The sequence below is a fragment of the Hylobates moloch genome, unplaced genomic scaffold (assembly GCF_009828535.3).
Source record: "Hylobates moloch isolate HMO894 unplaced genomic scaffold, HMol_V3 SCAFFOLD_2, whole genome shotgun sequence".
Taxonomy (NCBI): domain Eukaryota; kingdom Metazoa; phylum Chordata; class Mammalia; order Primates; family Hylobatidae; genus Hylobates; species Hylobates moloch.
In genome coordinates this window covers 33,354,013-33,375,248 of record NW_026652277.1, presented here as the reverse complement: position 1 = coordinate 33,375,248, position 21,236 = coordinate 33,354,013, and the positions used below count along the sequence as shown (strand labels likewise).

General features: G+C 37.5%; 1 protein-coding gene across 1 annotated transcript; it reads right to left on the bottom strand.

Moving 5' to 3' along the window:
* Window positions 1-1,824: 1,824 nt before the first annotated feature.
* Window positions 1,825-14,195, bottom strand: LOC116485043 (alcohol dehydrogenase 1A). Its single transcript, XM_032180301.2, has 8 exons — window positions 14,178-14,195; window positions 10,574-10,675; window positions 9,854-9,992; window positions 7,740-7,827; window positions 7,423-7,642; window positions 5,065-5,325; window positions 2,853-2,988; window positions 1,825-2,273 (listed from the first exon to the last, which is right to left on the bottom strand). Exons 1-8 carry the CDS (start codon window positions 14,193-14,195, stop codon window positions 2,131-2,133), a joined length of 1,107 nt encoding a protein of 368 aa, XP_032036192.1. The 3' UTR covers window positions 1,825-2,130.
* Window positions 14,196-21,236: the final 7,041 nt, after the last annotated feature.

Genomic DNA, 21,236 nt, shown 5'->3' with positions numbered 1-21,236 from the left:
TCAACTTTTTACTAGGCATATGTACAAGTTTTACTGCTCTTGTTGAAAATTTGAGATATTGTATATAAAATTTATATTCTTTATTATATGAGCCTAAATTATATCATGAGAATTTCCCAATGATGTCATTTCTTTTTGATGGCTTCATTCATTTCTAATAAATGATTGGAATTTATTAAATCATTTTCCTCATGTTGAAATTTAGAAAGTTTCTAATGTTTGATATTACAAAAACAAGTAAACATGCTGAAACACATATATATATTTGAATAGTTGATTATTTCTGTAGAATAGATTTCTAGAAATGGAATTGCTGGAACAAAAGATCCAGTTATTTTTTAAGGGTTTCTGATACATATTACCAAATTGCTTTCCCAAAAGGATGTATCAATTACTACTGAAAGTACATGAAATTGCCTAGTCACCTTAGTCTTACCAATATTGAGTGTTACAATTTTTAATCTTATCTTATTGATAGGATTAATTATATTTACATATGCATATTACTGTATGACATTCTCATAAGGTGAATTTAGGCATGCTTAATGACTTCTTATGTTGCTCAACACTGTCTTCTGGTTTTGTTCATCTCTATATTTGCCATCATCTTTTCAATCCTATATGATGATGATGATCACGATGATGATGTCAATGATAATAATGATGACAATGATAACTAACCTTTGATGGCTACTGTGTTCCATATATCCATGCACTCTTGAAGGGCAGTGTGGTTTAATAGAAGTGAGATATTTGCTAACAACAAGATCTACCTTTGGATTCTGGCTCTCCTTCCTACCATCTGATGATTTTGACCAAGTCATGCCTTCTCTGAGTCTCAGTTTTCTCTTCTCTAAGATAGTGAGATTGAGACTGACACTGAGCATTGCCTGGGAATCACATAAGATAACGCAGGTAAGACACTTAGTAGAACAGCTGGTGCTCTTTGGGTGCTAGTTGCTTTCCCTCCTCAAGAATGTTGTTGGTTAAAGTATCTACTATAATAATTTTGTGAGTGCCAAAGAAACACTATTAAAAGTTGAAAATCTCATGAAAATAACAATGGGATAGCAGAAAAATCTCAGACTCTGGAGCTAGAAGGCAGAGGTTAGATATAACTGCCTGTTCCCAGTTGTGCCTCATGTAAATGCAGGTGACAAAATTCATTTTATTAGCTGGTTGTGAGAGTTAAGTGTTAGAGACAGGAAATAGAATTGGCTGAGTTTTCTAAGCTTAAGACAAAAAGTAAGCCAAACATTCACAATAGTGTTTCGTATACTTCTCTTTTATAATAACTTTTATTGATAAAAAATTTTTTGTAAACTGCAAAAGAAAAAAAGGAAAAAGAAAAAACTAGTAATATCTACTTAGAAAACAAACTAAATATAGTTTCACATACTCCAATAATGAAAATGTTGAGGATGTCCTGAAAATTATTTAAATATACAGCCACCTAATGTCAGCTTTATATAGGTGGTAGGCACAGGCTTCAATGACACCATGTCATAATTATGGCTGTTTAAAAAGACTTTTTTTTTTTGGCAAAGGTGATTGTTCTCTTTTAAAGAAGGCTGAGTGGCTCTGATCATTCAGATTTGCTGTAATCAACATAATTTGGCTTCAGCAGAATAGGAAATACAAAGCAACTGTTTTTTTTTTTTTTTTTTTGAGACTGAGTCTCGCTCTGTCGCCCAGGCTGGAGTGCAGTGGCGCAATCTCGGCTCACTGCAAGCTCCGCCTCCCGGGTTCACGCCATTCTCCCTCCTCAGCCTCTCCGAGCAGCTGGGACTACAGGCGCCCGCCACCACGCCCGGCTAATTTTTTTGTATTTTTTTAGTAGAGACGGGGTTTCACCGTGGTCTCGATCTCCTGACCTCGTGATCCGCCCGCCTCGGCCTCCCAAAGTGCTGGGATTACAAGCGTGAGCCACCGCGCCCAGCCTGCAAAGCAACTGTTTTTAGCATCTCACAGACCTTTTCAACTTCTCTTGCAAGCTCTCCATGTAAAGACTGAACTGGTAATGGAAAAACCAAGGCACTCTTAATTTTTCTCATCCTTCCACCTTTTCATTTTCTGCTAGACAATCCCCTATGGTGGAAAAAAAAGCAAAACAGAAAACTAACTAAAACTCTACCTTTTCCCAGAGTGAAGCAGGTCAAATCCTTCATTTATTTTTTCAAAAGGTAAAACATGGGTTATTAATGCATCCAATGAAAACTTCTTAGCCATAAAATCAGCCACAAGTTTTGGGAAACATTCTTTACTCTTAAAGCCTGAAAAGAAGACGGTATCATTGTTAGATTCAACTAGGGTAAGTAGGATAATTGAAGAGAAGATTTTCCAAATAAATGAAAGTTTAGAAAAGGTGCTGCTTCCAGACTGCAACGACTGAGGTTAATAAGAGACAGAGTACTTCAATAAGCTTTTACAGAGCTCAGACTAAAAAAAAATCACAGATAAACAAGGGTCCCTGGTTATTCTCTCTCTCACAGAGAAATCATAGTACAGATATTATGCCCAAAGGAACAAATTTAACAGTTTTCTAAATTTGGGTGTAGACATGAAATATCATTGTAGATTTCTGTGTCTTACTAGAAATTCCCATGCCTTACACAGTTACGAGTACGAAAACAGATGGAGATGAATGGTCTTTGTTAATGGTGACATCAGAAATGTCTATTTTGGGACCTTCTGCCTGCATTAGTTCAATATCTAGTTGATTTGGAGACTGTAGATAGAAAAAGAATTTTAATTTATTTTTGATCTGCTTTTCAAAACCTTGCCTTATCACTTGTAAACGGGGAGATGTGCTGAGGTTAATGAGAATGTGGCTCTGAAGCCTAACTACATACCACCAAGAATAGCTCCCTTCCAGGTGCGTCCAGTCAGTAGCAGCATAGGGTTCATTGAGAGGTTTTGGGAATCAGGAGGTACCCCTACGATGACACTTGTGCCACATGCCTCATGACAACATAACAGGGAAGCCATCTGGAATAAAGTGAACACTTAGCATCCTTAACGTGGAGTCGCATAGTTCCTATTCATAATGCACAATATCATGTAATAGGCTTAACTGGATTGTGAGTGTGTAGAGGGAAGAGCTTATGTCTTTTGCTCCTTCAGTCCCTTTTTTTGCATAGGATAGTGCTGTGGATTTAGGAAATGCCCAGAAAATGGTTTTTTAATGAAAGAATAGATGAATAAATTGGAGTGTACTTAATTCTTCCTAATAAAGGAATAAAGTGGTAGACATCATCACAAATATATATTAAGTCCAGTTCCTTATATAAGCATACAATTTCATCACATAATTCTTAGGTAATCTGTGAGTTGGTTAATTCATTTTTCATTGATTTATTACATAGGCATTTTGAACCCATTACTTTCAACCACATATTTTAATGGGTAACACGATAAATGATTATATCACCAAAATTAGTCTCTTGTCCACTTGATGGTCTCTTTTTTTAACGGATGCCTATTCTACTGTCCATTTCTCAAATGGACATGTTTTAAATATTATTTTTATCTCCCCAAATATATATAGGTTTTACATTAAAATACACTGATTATTTGGGAACCTCACAAGACAGTTCAGAAAGTCTTTTCCAGTCAGCTTTCTGAACATGTTCTGTAGTTAGAAAATGGTTTAGGATTGCCCCAAGATATGTAATGATTAGTTCATTGATTTTGGATTCTGACCTTTGGGAGACCAGACATCCTCAGAACATGTGGCTGTCAGATATTTGGTGTCTTGAGATAAGGTACACTCCAGTTCCACATGAGAAAATGGAGGAAGGTATAGAAAAAGAACATTAGGAGAAAAGCTATAGCCCTGGAAAAAGTTGGAATCTCTTGACACTTCATTCATCTGTGGCATTTGTCCCAGGTCAAGGCTGCTGAGAGCATTGATCTCAGGGTGCTGCTCCCCATTACCCACACTGCTGGACCTTCTAGAAAATCTCGGCAATGGAAACATGTTGGTCTCTGGAGACTTTTTCAGTAGGATTCTAGAGAATTCTGGGTAGGTGAAATATAGCTAGAGATGTGTTTCCCATTGCCTTTGATATTTGTAACTGTTTGAAAGCAATACCACATAATAAGCCAAAGATGATGTAAGTACTGCAATATTGGAAATAGTATTTCATATCAATAATGCCAACTGAGGCTGGGCGTGGTGGCTCATTCCTATATTCTCAGCATTTTTGGAGCGAGAGGTAGGAGAATTGCTTGAGCCCAGGAGGTTGAGGCTGTAGTGAGTTATAATCATGCCACTGCACTTCAGCCTAATTGACAGAGTGAGACCCTGTCTCAAATAAAAAGAAAAAAAGACAGCTGACATTTATTGGGAGCTTACCATATGACAGGCTGCACTGTGCTAAGTATATTACATGCATTGTCTCATGTAATATATAAACAATGCCATGAGTATGTAGCTTTGAAATTTGGGGGGTGATAAAATTCTGTTGACTTTTCAAAGTATTGAGTCTTACTAGTATTGGGCTCTAGTTTTGTGCCAGGTACTGTCCAGTTTCTGTGATAAAACATAGTGATGCATTTGAGCTTCACTTTCCTTAGGGCATATTTTTGTTAATAAAACAATAGTTGGCCTAAAATTGCTCATTTCTTTTGGCCAAATACTAATATGTTAAAAAAATTCGAGTTTATTAAGAACATATGCAAAATTATTAAATCATTTTTGTTAAGAATGTGGGAGAAAAATAAAACATTACAATTTGGGAACAGAATTTGTATTATTTATGTGTACTTGAACTTATAGTTTTTAACTAAAAATTAACAAAGTAATCTATAATCGCTCAGTTAAGAAAAACAAGCCCTTTGCTTTTCCTCTAGAGGAAATATGACTTGAGACACGTTTACATAGTTGATAGAATAAAAGATTTCTCATAACAATAAATTAAACAAGCCAGGTAACAAACAGATGATGGGAAATTTCCATTCATCATTAAAAATATCCTTTATACAGAAAACATATATTCTGCAGCCTAAGTGCATCCTCCAAGTTGCAGAGGCAGAAATCTCAGGGCATGTCATGGAACATACCATGGTGTCAAGCCGACCGATGACTTCAAATGAAAAATCCACACCTCCATCAGTCATTTCCTTTAGCACCTCTTGGATGGGTTTCTTGTAGTCTTGAGGGTTGATGCATTCAGTGGCACCCAACTCTTTGGCCTTTGCAAATTTGTCCTTGTTGATGTCCACCGCAATGATTCTGGCCGCTCCAGCTGCTTTACAGCCCATAACAACAGATAGGCCGACCCCTCCCAGGCCAAACACAGCACAGGTAGAGCCTGGGGTGACCTGTGTTTTCAGAAAATGCAAAAATGGATTAAGCAATGGTTTTTTGAAAGTGCCTAAGCTTTATAAAGTGCCATACCTAGTGTTTATCAAGAGCTGCTCAAACTCTTCTGTTCAATCTGTTATCAAAACCTCTTTTGGCTTCAGTTGCTTTATTTTTAAATTCAGGGAGTTGAACTAGTTGAGTGGTTCTCAGACTGCTGCATATTGGATTCATCTGGGCAGGTTTAAAAATATCCCAAAGTCCAGGTCACAGCCCATGCCAATTAAATAAGAAGCTCTGCAGGTGGAACTCAGTCCCCAGGTGACTCCAATGGGAAGGTCAGGCTGGGAACCAGGGGACTGGATGATCTCTGAGATCCAGATGGCAGTGATTACAATCTTGAAGGGACTCTCGATTGCTGAAATCCCTTGATAGCCAGCTTCAGTATCTCATACATACACAAAGGCAATATTTGGAAAACAAAATAAGTGGAAAAGGCTACTCCAGGAGACTGAAAAATATTCCACTTAAACTCTCAGTAATGAACTCCATGGTTCATTTATGTTCAGTAGTCATGACCAGTATATCCCTGCTTTAAAAAATACACTAGTGAATAATACAGTAATGAAATATTAATTTCATTATATTTTAATAATAAAATCTATTGTTATAAGTATCCTCATCTTCTGTTCTTGGGTAGGCTCACTTAGATCACCTGTTAAAATAGATGAGGCAATTGAACAAGGGACAAAGAGCTAAAGTCATAGAAATTTGGAAAAGATGCCTTCTGAATTTTTTTAGTTGGCCAGGGGATATTTATTAAACCTAGTCTTCCATAGTCCACCTTCATTTTGGGTGACATGCTCTTCCTGTTCCAAATAATCTCATTCTTATATTCCCTTAAGGGTGTCTATTCATTCATTCATTCACAAAGTGGTATGCAATACTATGGGGGACAACACCATTTTCTAACTTACTTAGAAAAATACAAGGCTTGTGACTGTTATTTAAAAGTGCTAATAATTATCTATCGTGATCTAAGATTCAGCAGGAGATTTGTAAAAGATATTTTAGTCTCAGCTCCCATATTAACCAGCAGTGAGACTGGGCAAATATCTTTATATCTCTGGACCTCAGTTTCATAAAATAAAGAATACTACTAGATTTTCAGCCTACTCAGATGAGGAGTCTTTAAAGAATTTCTGCTTGAAATTTACCACTTGTGTGTGTTCATGCCAGGGGAGTTAGTTTTAGCAGTGAAATGTCATAATGAGTGAATTACGCATCACTGAAGCGTCACTACTTTCCGTCTAAGACTCCACAGAGTGGGTGAGCCTTGGTTTGGAAGTGCATCAGGTAAGGTTTTGGACTCTACTGTTGATCCTAATTCTGGGAGTAGAGGATCCACAGACTAGCTGCTCCTCAAGGGCAAACGCTTCATTTCATTTACTTTTGCTCTTTCAGAACATAGCAGAACCTGTGGTGCTTGAGGCATGTGTTGGTGCTCTCTAATTGTGGAATGAATTACTAAATGAGTTCTCAGGCCTAATATTTCATGATCTCATAAAGAGCAAATACAGAAGAGCAATTATTGAAAATGACATCTTTACATTTTCTAAACTCTCAACAACTTTTTAATCTGATAAACACGTGAAATTTCTGGCATGTGCTCTCAATTCTTTCTGGACTGTGTTTCTATTCTTTTTTTTTTTTTTTTTTGAGACGGAGTCTCGCTCTGTCGCCCAGGCTGGAGTGCAGTGGCGCAATCTCGGCTCACTGCAAGCTCCGCCTCCCGGGTTCACGCCATTCTCCTGCCTCAGCCTCTCCGAGTAGCTGGGACTACAGGCGCCCGCCACCACGCCCGGCTAATTTTTTGTATTTTTAGTAGAGACGGGGTTTCACCGTGGTCTCGATCTCCTGACCTCGTGATCCGCCCGCCTCGGCCTCCCAAAGTGCTGGGATTACAAGCGTGAGCCACCGCGCCCGGCCTGTGTTTCTATTCTTAGTCGACATTCAAAATCTACAAAAATAATCTTCGATTCTTGTGAGAAATTGCTTCCCTTTGGGTTCCTGACAGTCTGTGTGTAACTGTTCTTATCACCCATTGTCATTCTTACCTTGGCAACATTGACTGCAGACCCATAACCAGTTGAAAATCCACAGCCAATAAGGCAGACTTTCTCCATGGGTGAGGCTGCATCAATTTTGGCTACTGCATTTTCATCCACCACTGTGTACTGTGAGAAGGTGCTGATGCCGAGGAAGTGGTGGATGGGCTTCCCCTTGCAGGTGAACCTGCTGGTGCCATCCTGCAGGGTCCCCTGAGGATTGCTCACACTGGGCAGTGTAATACAAAGACACACAAAGGCATGAGACGGGAGCATAACTAATGTGCAAACTCAATGTCTGCGCAGGGAGAGCATCAGAAACCTACTCATTTTTCAAGCAGTAGTTGCTTTCCGGGTTTTTACAAATTCTGCATTTTCCACACTGAGGAATAGCGAGTGGGATGACTTTATCACCTGGAGAGGGATAAAACAAATTCTTTTACAATTTCTATCCAGGTATTAATAGAGCAAAAACATAAAGCTCACATGTCTTTAAAACATTAGAAACATGTGTCTTTAAAAGTCTCCAAGAAATACAGTCCAATCACAACTATGTCATTTGTCATTGCCTGCCACAGCCTTGTTTCCAGTTTGGGCTTATAAGTGCCTGAAGATTCCTAAAGAGGAAATGCAAATATGGGAAACAACATGGATTAGAAAAATTGCTTCCACTGTATTAATAGTTACTTTTATGTAGTGTACCAATTTCTCCTGGAGGCTTTACAAACATTTAATTTAATCCTTAACTATTTAAATCTTACTGTAAGTATAAATATAAATTTTAGTTGAAAGTAGGGTATAATAGTTCCACTAGATATTGGTAAGACCTGTTTTTTGTTATAGTTTGATATACAATAAAAATGAGAATTTTGAACTAATTCTTTTCAAAGTGACTAGGTTTAGCTTTATTAAGAAATGAATGCTTTTAAAATGATCTTAGTTCTTTTTTTGAGGAAAACTGTCAAAAATGGGACAAAGAACAATTCCAGAAATTCCTCTGGAAATTTCAACCCTCCACAATAAGTTAGGCACTTTTAGGATAAGAACTGACTTTGAAATGTTTTTAGCTGATAATTTGTGAATTATCTACTTTTCCTGTTGTAGTGGAGGGAGCATGGGTAAAAAGTAAGGGTGTCATTTTGTTATTAACTTATTACTAGCTAATTAGTTATTATTAGTATTATTTAATAGTTTAGTCGTTATTAGTTATTATTTAGTAGTTATTAATTTATTACTACTAAATAAATTAGTAGGAGCTGAAACCCAAATTGGACAGTTCATTTTATTTTTCTGTTCACAGTTCAAATAAGTATTTGGTAAAGTGGCAGGTCCAACCTAGTGCCTAAAGTGATTTTTTTAGACTGTAATTCCAGCACTTTGGGAGGCCGAGGCAGGCAGATCATGAGGTCAGGAGATTGAGACCATCCTGGCTAATATGGTGAAACCCCGTCTCTACTAAAAATAGAAAAAATTAGCTGGGTGTGGTGGTGGGCACCTGTGGTCCCAGATACTCGGGAGGCTGAGGCAGGAGAATGGCATGAACCCGGGAGGTGGAGATTGCAGTGAGCTGAGATCGTGCCACTGCACTCCAGCCTGGACAACAGAGCGAGACTCCATCTCAAAAAAAAAAAAAAGTGATTTTTTTAGAATTAAACATAATTTTTATTTTTAATTACCTATGCTGTCTATTCCGCAAGACCAAGAAAAATGGTTGGCCCATAACATTTTATAGGTAAAATTTATGTGAAAATGATGGTATAGAAGTGTCCTAGTTTTTCTCCCTTTATAATTAGTAATCCCTAACCAGTCACATCTAAGCATGGCTGAAGGTAATAAGGCGAACATTGTTGATGATGGATGGCTCCTTCTGTGCTTCTTTCATTTCCTTTTACCTAGTCTGTTTCATTGATTCCATGCTCAGGAAGAGAGACCATGTTGGAAGAGGAAATTGGTGAAGGGGCTGCATAGGTCACCTAAGAAAAGGTCATGTTTATTCAGCCGTTGCCATGTAGCCTCCATTTTGTGAACTCAGCACAGAACAGTTTCCATACTTACTTTTTTTCCCTCCTCCCATTTCTAGTTGTCTGGGCCCTGACAGAAGACCGTGTTCACCAACACTAACACGGAAGTTACTAGATTATGAATGCCACACTGGTAGGCACTGTGTCTCTTGTGATCCTCACATATCTCCAGGCTCCAACCTGGTGCCTGGCATCTAGCAGATGCTCAGTACATGATTGTTGAAGGGTAGAATACATGTGTGCCTAAAGACATACATGCTTGAGTCAGGCAGGAAGAGAGGGAAAGAGGAAACCCCTGAAGTCCTGGCTGTGCGGTGATCTTGTTCAAGCCCTTTCGTCCCTCATTGCCTGTTTCCTCATCCAGGCTGGGAAATCTTAGGATGGTGAACCAGCATGTTCCCTGAGTGTGAATCCTGTACCTGGTTTGACTGTAGTCACCCCTTCTCCAACACTCTCCACGATGCCGGCTGCCTCATGGCCTAAAATCACAGGAAGTGGGGTCACCATGGTACCACTAACCACGTGGTCATCTGTGCCACAGATTCCTACAGCCACCATCTACAGAGTGAAGAGAAGATGTTTAGAAAAGATTATGAGTCTCAGGTGAATTTAAAAATCCCAGTTTCCTGAAATTGGGCTTCCAAAATGTTTTCGAGGGCTTTGCTAATAATCCCTACTATCCCAAATATGAAATATTCAGTTTATCCTCAAGGTTAACCAAGCTGAAACCCTCCTTTACCTTCCATTCTTGAAGTAAACAATTTAGAATAATCTGTGAAGTAACTGATCCTGAAATAGTTAAGTCTTAAATAATATACAACAATGCATGCTTTTAAAAAATAGAAGTAGAAATTGCAAATTAATACATAAAAATATATAATGCTAATTGATTTTGAAGTCTTGATATATATCCCTTTGAAATTTTTTTTCTGAACAAACACATAAATTCTTTTGTATTTTACTGGAATTACCCTGTATGCACTTTTTTAAAATTTAGAAATTTATACTTTTCTTTGACAACAAGTATATTCTATTTTCTGGATGATCATATAAAAATGACTCGGGATTTTTGGTTGTTTCCGTTTTTTAACTTTTCTGAGTTTTTAAAACTTAAATACAAATGGAAAGATGTATTTCACCTTAATACGAACTTCATGGGCCTTAGGAGGGGCAACCTCCACCTCCTCAATGGAAAAGGGTTTCTTTAACTCCCATAGCACAGCTGCTTTGCATTTGATTACCTAGAAAAGCAAACAGAGAGATGGTACCAGCGTTTTCCCACGCTTGCAGTCAGATATTGTGTCATTTCATCTTTGTACATGCAACATCTAGTCCCATGTTTGGTACCTAACAAGTGCTCTATAGAAATGATCACCTCTGATTTATAAAGAGAAAAAAATATATTTTAAAAAAGGAATAACATAAGGAAAGATAAACAGTTAACTATAATAACACACTGAGATAAAATGGAATATATTCATTAAAGCCATCCTTATGTTGTTGTTGTTGTTGTTTTTCTCCAAAGTTGTTTAATCTTGACATTTCCTAATGCTGTGCTGAAAACATCTCTTCACCCACGATTATTGGCTGGTACATCAAATTCTAAGTCACCTTCATTTTGCTAACAGAGTCAGTGTCTGTTCACATAAAATACACTGCTTTCTTTCTCAATTTTCTGCTTAGGCCAAAAGGATCTGACTTTATAAGGATATATTTATCTTCCTGCCTGGGGTGACATCTCTTTCTCTCTCTTTTTTCCTATTCTCCTCTTTTAATTTTCTCTCTCCACCACTTCTGTGTGTTACTTTTTCCAACACTCGTTTGCAACTTAGCTTTGAGAGCCTGTACTGTTATCTGATCTATGTGTAGAGACTCCTTCCAGCTTTGATTTTAGCCCAAAATTACAAAGGTTAGAGTTGGTTGTGTGTGTGTGTGTGTGTGTGTGTGTGTGTGTATACATTCAGACCTACACATACATATTTCAAAATTAGAGACACTGTGTGTTTGAATTTCTAGCTAGAAGAGCTTATCCATAGATGTCCTTAAAAATAAAAGATGACATCTATGGATAAGCTCTTCTAGCTAGAAATTCAAACACACAGTGTCTCTAATTTTGAAATATGTATGTGTAGGTCTGAATGTATACACACACACACACACACACACACACACACACACAACCAACTCTAACCTTTGTAATTTTGGGCTAAAATCAAAGCTGGAAGGAGTCTCTACACATAGATCAGATAACAGTACAGGCTCTCAAAGCTAAGTTGCAAACGAGTGTTGAAAAAAGTAAAAAAAAAAAAAAAAAAAAAAAAAAAGATGAACACATAATTTCCAGTGCTTGGCAGTGAACTGTAATATCTGTCTTCATTGTGGTTAAGCATGTACAATTCACAGAACTCTTCCCAGAGAGAATCAACAAAATTGCAATTATGATAAAAATTCAATTGAAATTTATTCTTCTGACAATTCATTGTCATTATTTATTTGTCAAATTATTCAACTTTGCAGGATGTTCAGCATGATCAATGCCAAAATAAATATCAGAATACTTGGAAGTAAAGTACTAATAGTAGGAGCTCCTGATTATCAGGTGCCTATGATGTGACAGGCACATTGTGGCCTGTGCTCGGTCAGTTATTTGCATTATATTTATTTATAAAATTTATTTTTAATTTCAATAGTTTTGGGGGTGCAGGTATTTTCTGGTTACCTGGGTAAGTTCTTTAGTGGTGATTTCTGAGATTTTGGTGCACCCTTCACTCAAGCAGTGTACATTGCACCCAATATGTATCTTTTATCCCTCACCTCTCCTTTCAACCTTCCCCCTCGAGTTCCCAAAGTTCATGATATCATTCTTATGCCTTTGCATCTTCATAGTTTAACTCCCTCTTATAAATAAGAACATATGATGTTTAGTTTTCCATTTCTGAATTACTTAGAATAATGGTCTCCAGCTCCATCTAAGTTGCTGCAAAGGCCATTATTTTATTTTATTCTGTTTAATGGCTGAGTGGTATTCCATGGTATACACCATATTTTCTTTATCTACTCATTTGTTGATGGGCATTTAGGTTGGTTCTGTATTTTTATAATTGCAAATTGTGCTGCTATAAACAACATGCATTATTTTAAAATCTCGTAGGGATGGTACCAGGATAGTACTATTGAATTATTGGCTTTATTTTACAGATGAAATAATTGAGGATCCGTTGACTCAGTGATTAACTAATTTCTCTAAAGTCTCAAAGCTGGCTTTCCAGAGAATAAAGATGAATCTAGCCTTATGTTTTCACTACTCGGTGGCAGTAAAAAGTTAGCAAAAAGTTAAATAGCAACAATAATAATAGTGGCTAATATTTATTGACATTTCTAGATACCAAATATGATTTTAAGTTCTTTATAGTATTAATTTGTTGAATTATCACAACACAGCTACTTTATGAAATAGATGTTAGTATTGTCACCGTTTAGCATTTGAGGAGAATATAATGCAGGATGGATAAACATAAATGAAATGCTGACAACAAGCTAAGTTATTGATGTTGTGCCCAAGAGGGGAGGAATAATTGTCTCTTTCATCAGTTATTATTTTCATTAATATGATTGGTTTATACTTTTGCTCTAGGAACTCATTATTGCTTTTAAGTTGAGTTTGGTAAATTTAATTTTTTTGCTAATTGTTTTCTAGTGGAATGTACATATTAATCAGTAATGAATGAAAGTAAAGTGAGGTGGAATAAGAACAGTAACAATGGGCCACTCACGTGATTTCCAGCCAGTCTTATTGATATGAACCTGTTTTGTCACAGAGTGTATAGAGAAGCCTGAGAGCCTTTAAATTGAGTTATCATAGTGAGATATTTTACTGTGTAATACACTCCTAACACAAAAAAGGACTTGAAATAGTTGCACAAATTCTTGTAATTAGGCAATTAAAATATCAATTGATTATATTGTATTACCACATGCATTTTTGTGCACCTATAAACACATTGAACAATTAAGAGATTTATGGAAGGCAAAACCAAATATCTGTGTTCCTAGTGCTAATAAGTGATTCAAATTGTATTATGAATTTTCTGTAAAGCCATATTGACTTTTATATGGGGAAGATACTGTTCCATAGGATTACTCTGGAAATTGCCTGAATTGTGTCCTACTAGACCTTTTTAAATCAGAATTTCAATGTTGATGTTGTCTTGCTTAACCTTGATGATTCTAATGCTGTGAGACCAATGAGCATTTTGTAAAGTATTTTATGTCAAGGTTAAAAGGGCATTTCAAAGTCTTCTAAATCAAATCATCTCATAAAACTTTCATCAGACTTAACTTTCTTGTGTTCACAAAAAATAAATACAAATAATAATACATTTAAATTATGGTACCTTAATATAAAGAAAACTTCTTGATGAAAGACATTTCTAACTTTGGCTTTACAAATTAATCATGATTAGCTTGGAATAAACTATCACTTTACTGCAAATGTCTTTAATGTAGGAAATAAACACTTAATAGATACAGATTCTATACAATTCTTTTTGAAGGTATTTAGGAATAGCTTATTTCCACTGTAGTTCAGTATACATTACATATTGTAGCATATATTGCATATCATATTTTAGTGTATCATTTCTAATTTAGATATGAATTTTAAATTATTCATCAAATACTGTATTACTTTCTTTGTTATACTGAAGAGAATATATTACCAACAGTAATATATTTTTTGCTTACTTTTCCTTCTGTGCTCATGTTGATTCTGTCTTCTCTGCAGACCAGGAGACAGGTGAGTCCTTGTGGATTTCTTCCCTGCTCAAGTGCATATAGCAGGTGTATTGTACAGGTATTTATTTATTTTTTTGCTTGAATAGCACCCAATTCCAGTTCCACACATGATCTAGGTCTTTAAGCCACACCCATTAGATTGTTCTCAGACTGTCAAATCATAAAGAAGAGGGCAATGAACCAGCAATCAATACATTGATTTTTCCAATTTCAGATAAGATTTTGTTTTCATTAGGTTAAATATTAAGTTAAAGTGATAAAGCTTAATCACTTTCTCTTCTCCTCACTTTGTCACTTCTCCTCCTCGTCTGTCAATTTTCTTGTTTCTCGTCTCTTAGTACCACAGTGGTCATTCAAAGTTCTGTTTTCCCTTTGTGTGCATTAAGCTCCAGCTCTGAATCCAAATGGTGCAGTTAGGAAGGAGGAGGAGCAAAGCAGCAGGGCAAATAAAGATGAGAACCAGGAGCCAGAGGAATGTGTTTGACTCAGGACTCCCCTTCTCTTCATAGAGAATCAGATACTCAATCACAGCAAAGGTGCTCACTCTGCTAAGCATTTTTGCTCCACCTCAAACCAATCAGCATTGACTGAGCCCCTCTGTGTGTCAGGCACTAAGCTAGGTCCAGTGGATGGCAGTGATGAATAAGACATTACCTCTATCTGTGCCAGAGGCAGTATGGGGCAATGGTGATAGTATGCCTTTTGGGAACTGGCAGACCCTATTCTTTACTAGCTCTGTGTACTGGCACTTATTATTTCACTTTTTTTTGCCTTAGTTTGTTTACCTATAAGATGAAGAAGAATAATACCACCATTTCAAATGACTGTTTAGTGAATATAGCACCATTTTAAAGGACTGTTTAGTGAATAAATGATATAATCTATATAAAGCACTTATCATAGAGTTTAGCAGGTAGGAGCACCCTACTAAATGCTAGCTACAATTATTATTCATGAAAGGAAGCTCACAGTCTATGGGGAAAAGATACACAGGCGGCCAAGTCTACATATCAGCCTGGCTGGGAAGTGCGCTATCACAGGGATCAGTTAGTGCTTTGGGAGCAGAGACAGAGGTACTATTCAGAATGAAAGCCTCAGGGGAGGCATTGTAGATGAACAGGTATTTGTGGTAGATTTTTTAAAAATGTGGGAAATTCAGACAAATCCTCACTGGATCATTTCTATTGCTGTTTGATCAATGTAACTATTCTACGCACGGCTGTCCAAGATTATGAGTTTGATTTTTCTTTTATCCACACTTGGAGGCATTGCACAGGCAACTATTTAATCAGATGCAGTCTGTCAACAGGAACATGTCAACATAAAGGACATATCTCTCTAGAGTTGCAAAGGGAACACTTTAGTAAGCTTTAACGACGTAGGCACTGAGACTCACACCAAGACTGAGAAACATTCACCCAATAGAGAAGCAAGGAAGGTCCTGCGATTTCAGTTGCTTCTGAAATGTATCAAGGTAAGAATATAGCCCCAGATCTGATGTTCAGCATTCAAGGCTTCATAATCTGGCTTCAACCTTCTTATCCACCTACTCCTCCCCATTTTCCAATACAGGGCCTGTGCTCTTTAGAAGCATGTATCTCTGTGGTCCTCCAAAGAGGAATCCATTCCTCATTCAAGCTCTTGCTCATCATGCTCTTTCTCATCTTTTCTGTCCCTCTGGCCCATTCAAATCCTACCCAAAATTTGAGACCCAGGACAAGGTCACCCTCGTGGAGGTATATTAACTCCATCTCACTGTCATGCTTTATGTCTCTGCATCCCTGTCATACTCGCATGCCTCCTGTGGTTTGGGGTCTGTTCCCTTTTGTTGCCCTCAATATTTAGTGTAGAGATCAGTCTCCCAATTTCTACTGGAAATTTCTAGTCAGGGATGTTCTTAAATTTCATTTATATCATCACTGTACCTAGTTCCTTGTATACAGTAGGTGTTTAATGAGTGATTGTTGAATTCTTATGCTCATTTATGTTAGGACAGGCACTGTTCTATGAGCAGTCCCATAATCCAGAAGATCCGGTGTCTCCTCTTTAAGGGTTTACAGATTAGCAGTGGGATTGGCTGTGGTCAGGTAGACAAGACAGAGAACCCTCCTGGGAAGCAGGAAGTGGTCGTGCCAGGAGAAGAGTTCGACGTGGAATTCAAAGGAGGAAGACCCTACTCCGTCTTTTCACTGTGCATTCTCAGCTCTTAACTCAATGCCTGGCACAGAGTGAGTGCTCAGATATTTGTTGATTAAATTAAATAAATGACTTCTACTTTTAGGGTGAGGAAACCTTGAAAGAAAGATATTTTGTTAAGATGTATCAAGAAAAATGGGTCATCAGGAGGCAAAATGGAGGAGGATAGGAGGCAGGACTAACTTGGACCTGCTACTTAGATGAACAGAGCAGTTCATGGAGACCCACATTGTGAACTTTTGCTCCAAGAACTACTGCAGGGACATACCAGGAAAGCAGATAGAATCCACAGACCCTTTGAAGGAGGTAGACTGCTGCTTCAGGCTCTGTGGGACAGCAGAGGAAATGTGAGCCAGCTTGCTTTCTCAGTTGGGGGGCTTATAGCCTGGGGCAATTTCTCAGCTCTGCTCACCAGCTGACTGGAGGGAAATTAACACATTTTTGTTGGGGGTTCATGGTGGGAGTGAGACTGGCCCTTCAGACTGTGGGCTGCATGGGAGCTGTGTGAGGCCTGTGGCTGCCAGATTTCCCCCACTCCCATGATGACCTGTGTGACACAGCAGAGACAGCTGTAATCCCCCTGGGAACATAACTCCATTGGCCTAGGAACTACACCCTCATCCCCCAAATCAGCCACAGCAAGCCCTGACCAAGGAGAGTCTAAGCTCAGACATGTCTAACCCTGCCCCTAGTTGATGGTCTTTCTCTACCCAGCCTGGTAGCTGAAGAAAAGGACGTAATCTATTGGGGGTGCTATGGTCCTGCCCACCACCTGATCCTCCCTAGACTACCATAGCTGAGGCACTCTTGAAATCATCACCTCTTGGCTAGAGGCCAACCAACACAAAACCAGCACACTTAAGAAAAATACATCCAAGGACCCTCACAGAATCCACTTCACTCTCCTGCTACCTCCACTGAAGAAGGTGCTGGTATCCATGGCCAAGAGACCTGAAGATGGATCACATCACAGGACTCTTTGAATATCCTCCCCAGTACCAGTCCAAAGCCAGGTAGCTCCACTGGGTTGCTAGATCCAGAAGAGAAAAAGCAATAACTACAGTTCAGCTCTCAGGAAGCCCCATCCCTTGGGAAAAGGGGAGAGCACCATATCAAGGGAGCATCCTATAGGACAAAAGAATTTGAACAGCAGCCCTTGAGTCCTAGATCTTCCCTCCGATGTAATCTACCTAAATGAGAAGAAACCAGAAAAACAATTCTGGTAATATGACAAAATAAGATTCTTCAACACCCCCAAAAGATCCTGCTAGATTACCAGCCATGGATCCAAACCAAGATGAAATCTCTGAATTGCCATAAAAAGAAAACAGAAGGTTGATTATCAAACCAATCAAGGAGGCACCAGAGAAAGGTGAAGTCCAACTTATAGTAATCAAAAAAACAATACAGGGTGTAAATGGGATAATATCTAGTGAAATAGATAAGAGAAAAACAATTAAAACTTCTGAAAACGAAGGACAGAGAGAATTGAAAAATGTATTGGAAAGTCTCAGCAATAGAATCACACAAGTAGAAAAAAGAACTTCTGAAAAACAAGGCTTTTAAATTAACACAATTCAACAAATAAAAAGAAAAAGGAATTTTTAAAAAAGGACAAAGTCTGAATGAAATTTGTGATTATGTTAAATGACCAAACCTCAGAATAACTGGTGTTCTTGGAGAAGAAGAGAAATCTAAAAGTTGCAAAACATATTTGAGGGAATAAGCAAGAGAAACATCCCTGGCCTTGCTAGAGACCTAGATATCCAAATATAAGAAGCTCAAAGAACACCTGAGAAATTCATCACAAAAAGATCACTGCCTAGGCACATAGTCATCAGGTTATCTAAAGTCAAGACAAAGGGAAGAATCATAAGAGCTGTGAGGCAAAAGCATCAAGTAACCTATGAAGGAAAACCTGTCAGATTAACAGCAGATTTCTCAGCAGAAACCCTACAGGCTAGAAGAGATTGGGGTCCTTTCTTTAGTCTCCTTAAAGTAAACAATTACCAGCCAAGAATTTTGTATCCAGCAAAACTAAGCTTCATAAATGAAGGAAAGTTACAGTCTTTTTCAACAAATGCTGAGAGAATTAATCATTACTAAGCCAGCACTAAAAGAACTACTAAAAGGAGCTCTAAATCTTGAAACAAATCCTGGAAACACATTAAAACAGAACCTCTTCAAAACATAAACCTTACAGGACCTATAAAACAACAACACGATGAAAAAAAAAACCAAAGTATACAGGCAACAATGGCATGATGAATAGAATTGCACCTCACATCTGAATACTAACGTTGAATGTAAATGGCCTAAATGCTCCACTTAAAATATATAGAATGGCAGAATGGATAAGAATTCACCAACAAAGTATCTACTGTCTTCAAGAGACTCACCTGACACATAAGGACTCACATAAACTTAAGGTAAAGGGGTGGAAAAAGATATTCCATGCAAATGAAAACCAAAAGCAAGCAAGAGTAGCTATTGTTATATCAGACAAAACAAATTTGAAAGCAACAGAAGTTAAAAAAGACAAGGGGGTACATTATATAATGATAAAAGAAAGAACTATTTCAACAGGAAAATATCACAATCCTAAATATATAAGCATCTAACACTGGAGGTCCCAAATTTACAAAACAATTACTACTAGACCTAAGAAATGAGATAGACAGCAATACAATAATAGTAGGAGACTTCAATACTCCACTGACAGCACTAGACAGGTCATCAAGACAGAAAGTCAACAAAGAAACAATGGATTTAAACTATAGCCTACAACAAATGGACTTACCAGATATTTATAGAACATTCTACCCAACAACTGCAGAATATACATTCTATTCATCAGCACATGGAACATTCTCTAAGGTAGACCATACGATACGTGAAAAAACAAGTCTCAATAAATTTAAGAAAATTGAAATTATGGCAAGTACTCTCTCAGACCACAGTGGAATAAAATTTGAAATAAACTCCAAAAGGAACCCTCAAAACCATGCAAGTACATGAAAATTAAATTATCTGCTCCTGAATGGTCATTGGGCCAACAGTGAAATCAAGATGGAAATTAAAAAGTTATTTGAACTGAATGATAACAGTGATACAACCTATCAAAACCTCTGGGATACAGCAAAGTGATACCAGGAGGAAAGTTCATAGCATTCATTAAATGTCCACATCGAAAAGATTGAAAGAACACAAATAGAGAGACAATCTCAAATCACACCTCAAGGAGCTAGAGAAACAGTAACAAACCAAACCCAAACCCAGCAGAAAAGAAATAACCAAGATCAGAGCAGAACTAAATGAAACTGAAACAAACAAAAAAAGATATATTTTAAAAAGCTGTTTCTTTGAAAAATAATATTGATAGACCATTGACAAGATGAACCATGAAAAGAAGAGGGAAGATCCAAATAAGCTCAATTAGAAATGAAATGGGAAAAATTACAACCAATACCACAAAAATACAAAAGATCATTCAAGGCTACTATGAACACGTTTTTGTGCATAAACTAGGAAACCTAGAGGAGATGGATAAATTCTTGGAAAGATACACCCGTCCTAGATTAAACCAGGAAGTAATAGAAACTCTGAACAGACCAATAACAGCCCTGGACCAGACGGATTCACAGCTGAATTCTATGAAACATTCAAAGAAGAATTGGTACCAATCCTATTGACACTATTCCAAATGATAGAGAAAGAGGGAATCCTCCCCAGGTCATTCTGTGAAGCCAGTATCACCCCAATACCAAAACCAGGAAAGGACTTAACAAAAATGAAAACTACAGACCAGTATCTCTGATGAACATAGATACAAAAATTCTCAACAAAATACTAGTGACCTGAATCCAACAGTATATCCAAAAGATAATCCACCATGAAAAGTGGGTTTCATACCAGGGATGCAGGGAAGGTTTAACATATACGAGTCAATAAATGTGAGACAAGTCATAGACAGAATTAAAAACAAAAATCACATGATCATGTCAATAGATGCAGAAAAAGCATTTGACAAAATCTAGCATCCTTTCTGATTAAAACCCTCAGCAAAATTGGCATAAAAGGGATATACCTTAAGGTAATAAAAGCCATTGAAGACAAACCCACAGCCAACATAATACTGAATGGGAAAAAGTTGAAAGCCTTCCCCTGAGAACTGGAACAAGACAAGGGTGCCCACTTTCACCACTTCTATTCAAGACAGTACTGCAAGTCTTAGACAGAGCAATCGGATAAGAGAAACAAATAAAGGGCATCCAAACCAGTAAAGAGGAAGTCAAACTGTTGCTGTTTGCTGATGACATGATTGTATACATAGAAAACCCTAAAGACTCATCCAAAAAGCTCCTAGAACTGGTAAATGAATTCAGCAAAGTTTCAGGATACAAAAGTAATGTACACAAATCAGTAGCCCTGCTATATACCAACAGTGACCAAACTGAGAATCAAATCAAGAACTCAACCCCTTTTACAATAGCTGCAAAAAAATTTAAATACTTTGGAATATTCCTAACAAAGGAGGTGAAATACCTCCACAAGGAAAACTACAAAACATTGCTGAAAAAATCATAGATGACACAAACAAATGGAAACACATCTCCTGCTCATGAATGGGTAGAATCAATATTGTTAAAATGACCATACTGCCAAAAGCAATCTATAAATTTATTGAAATTCCCATCAAAATAGCACTGTAATTCTTCACAGAACTAGTAAAAACAATCTAAAATGCATATGGAACCAAAAAAGTCCCCACATAGCAAAAGCAAGACTAAAGGAAAAGAACAAACCTGGAAG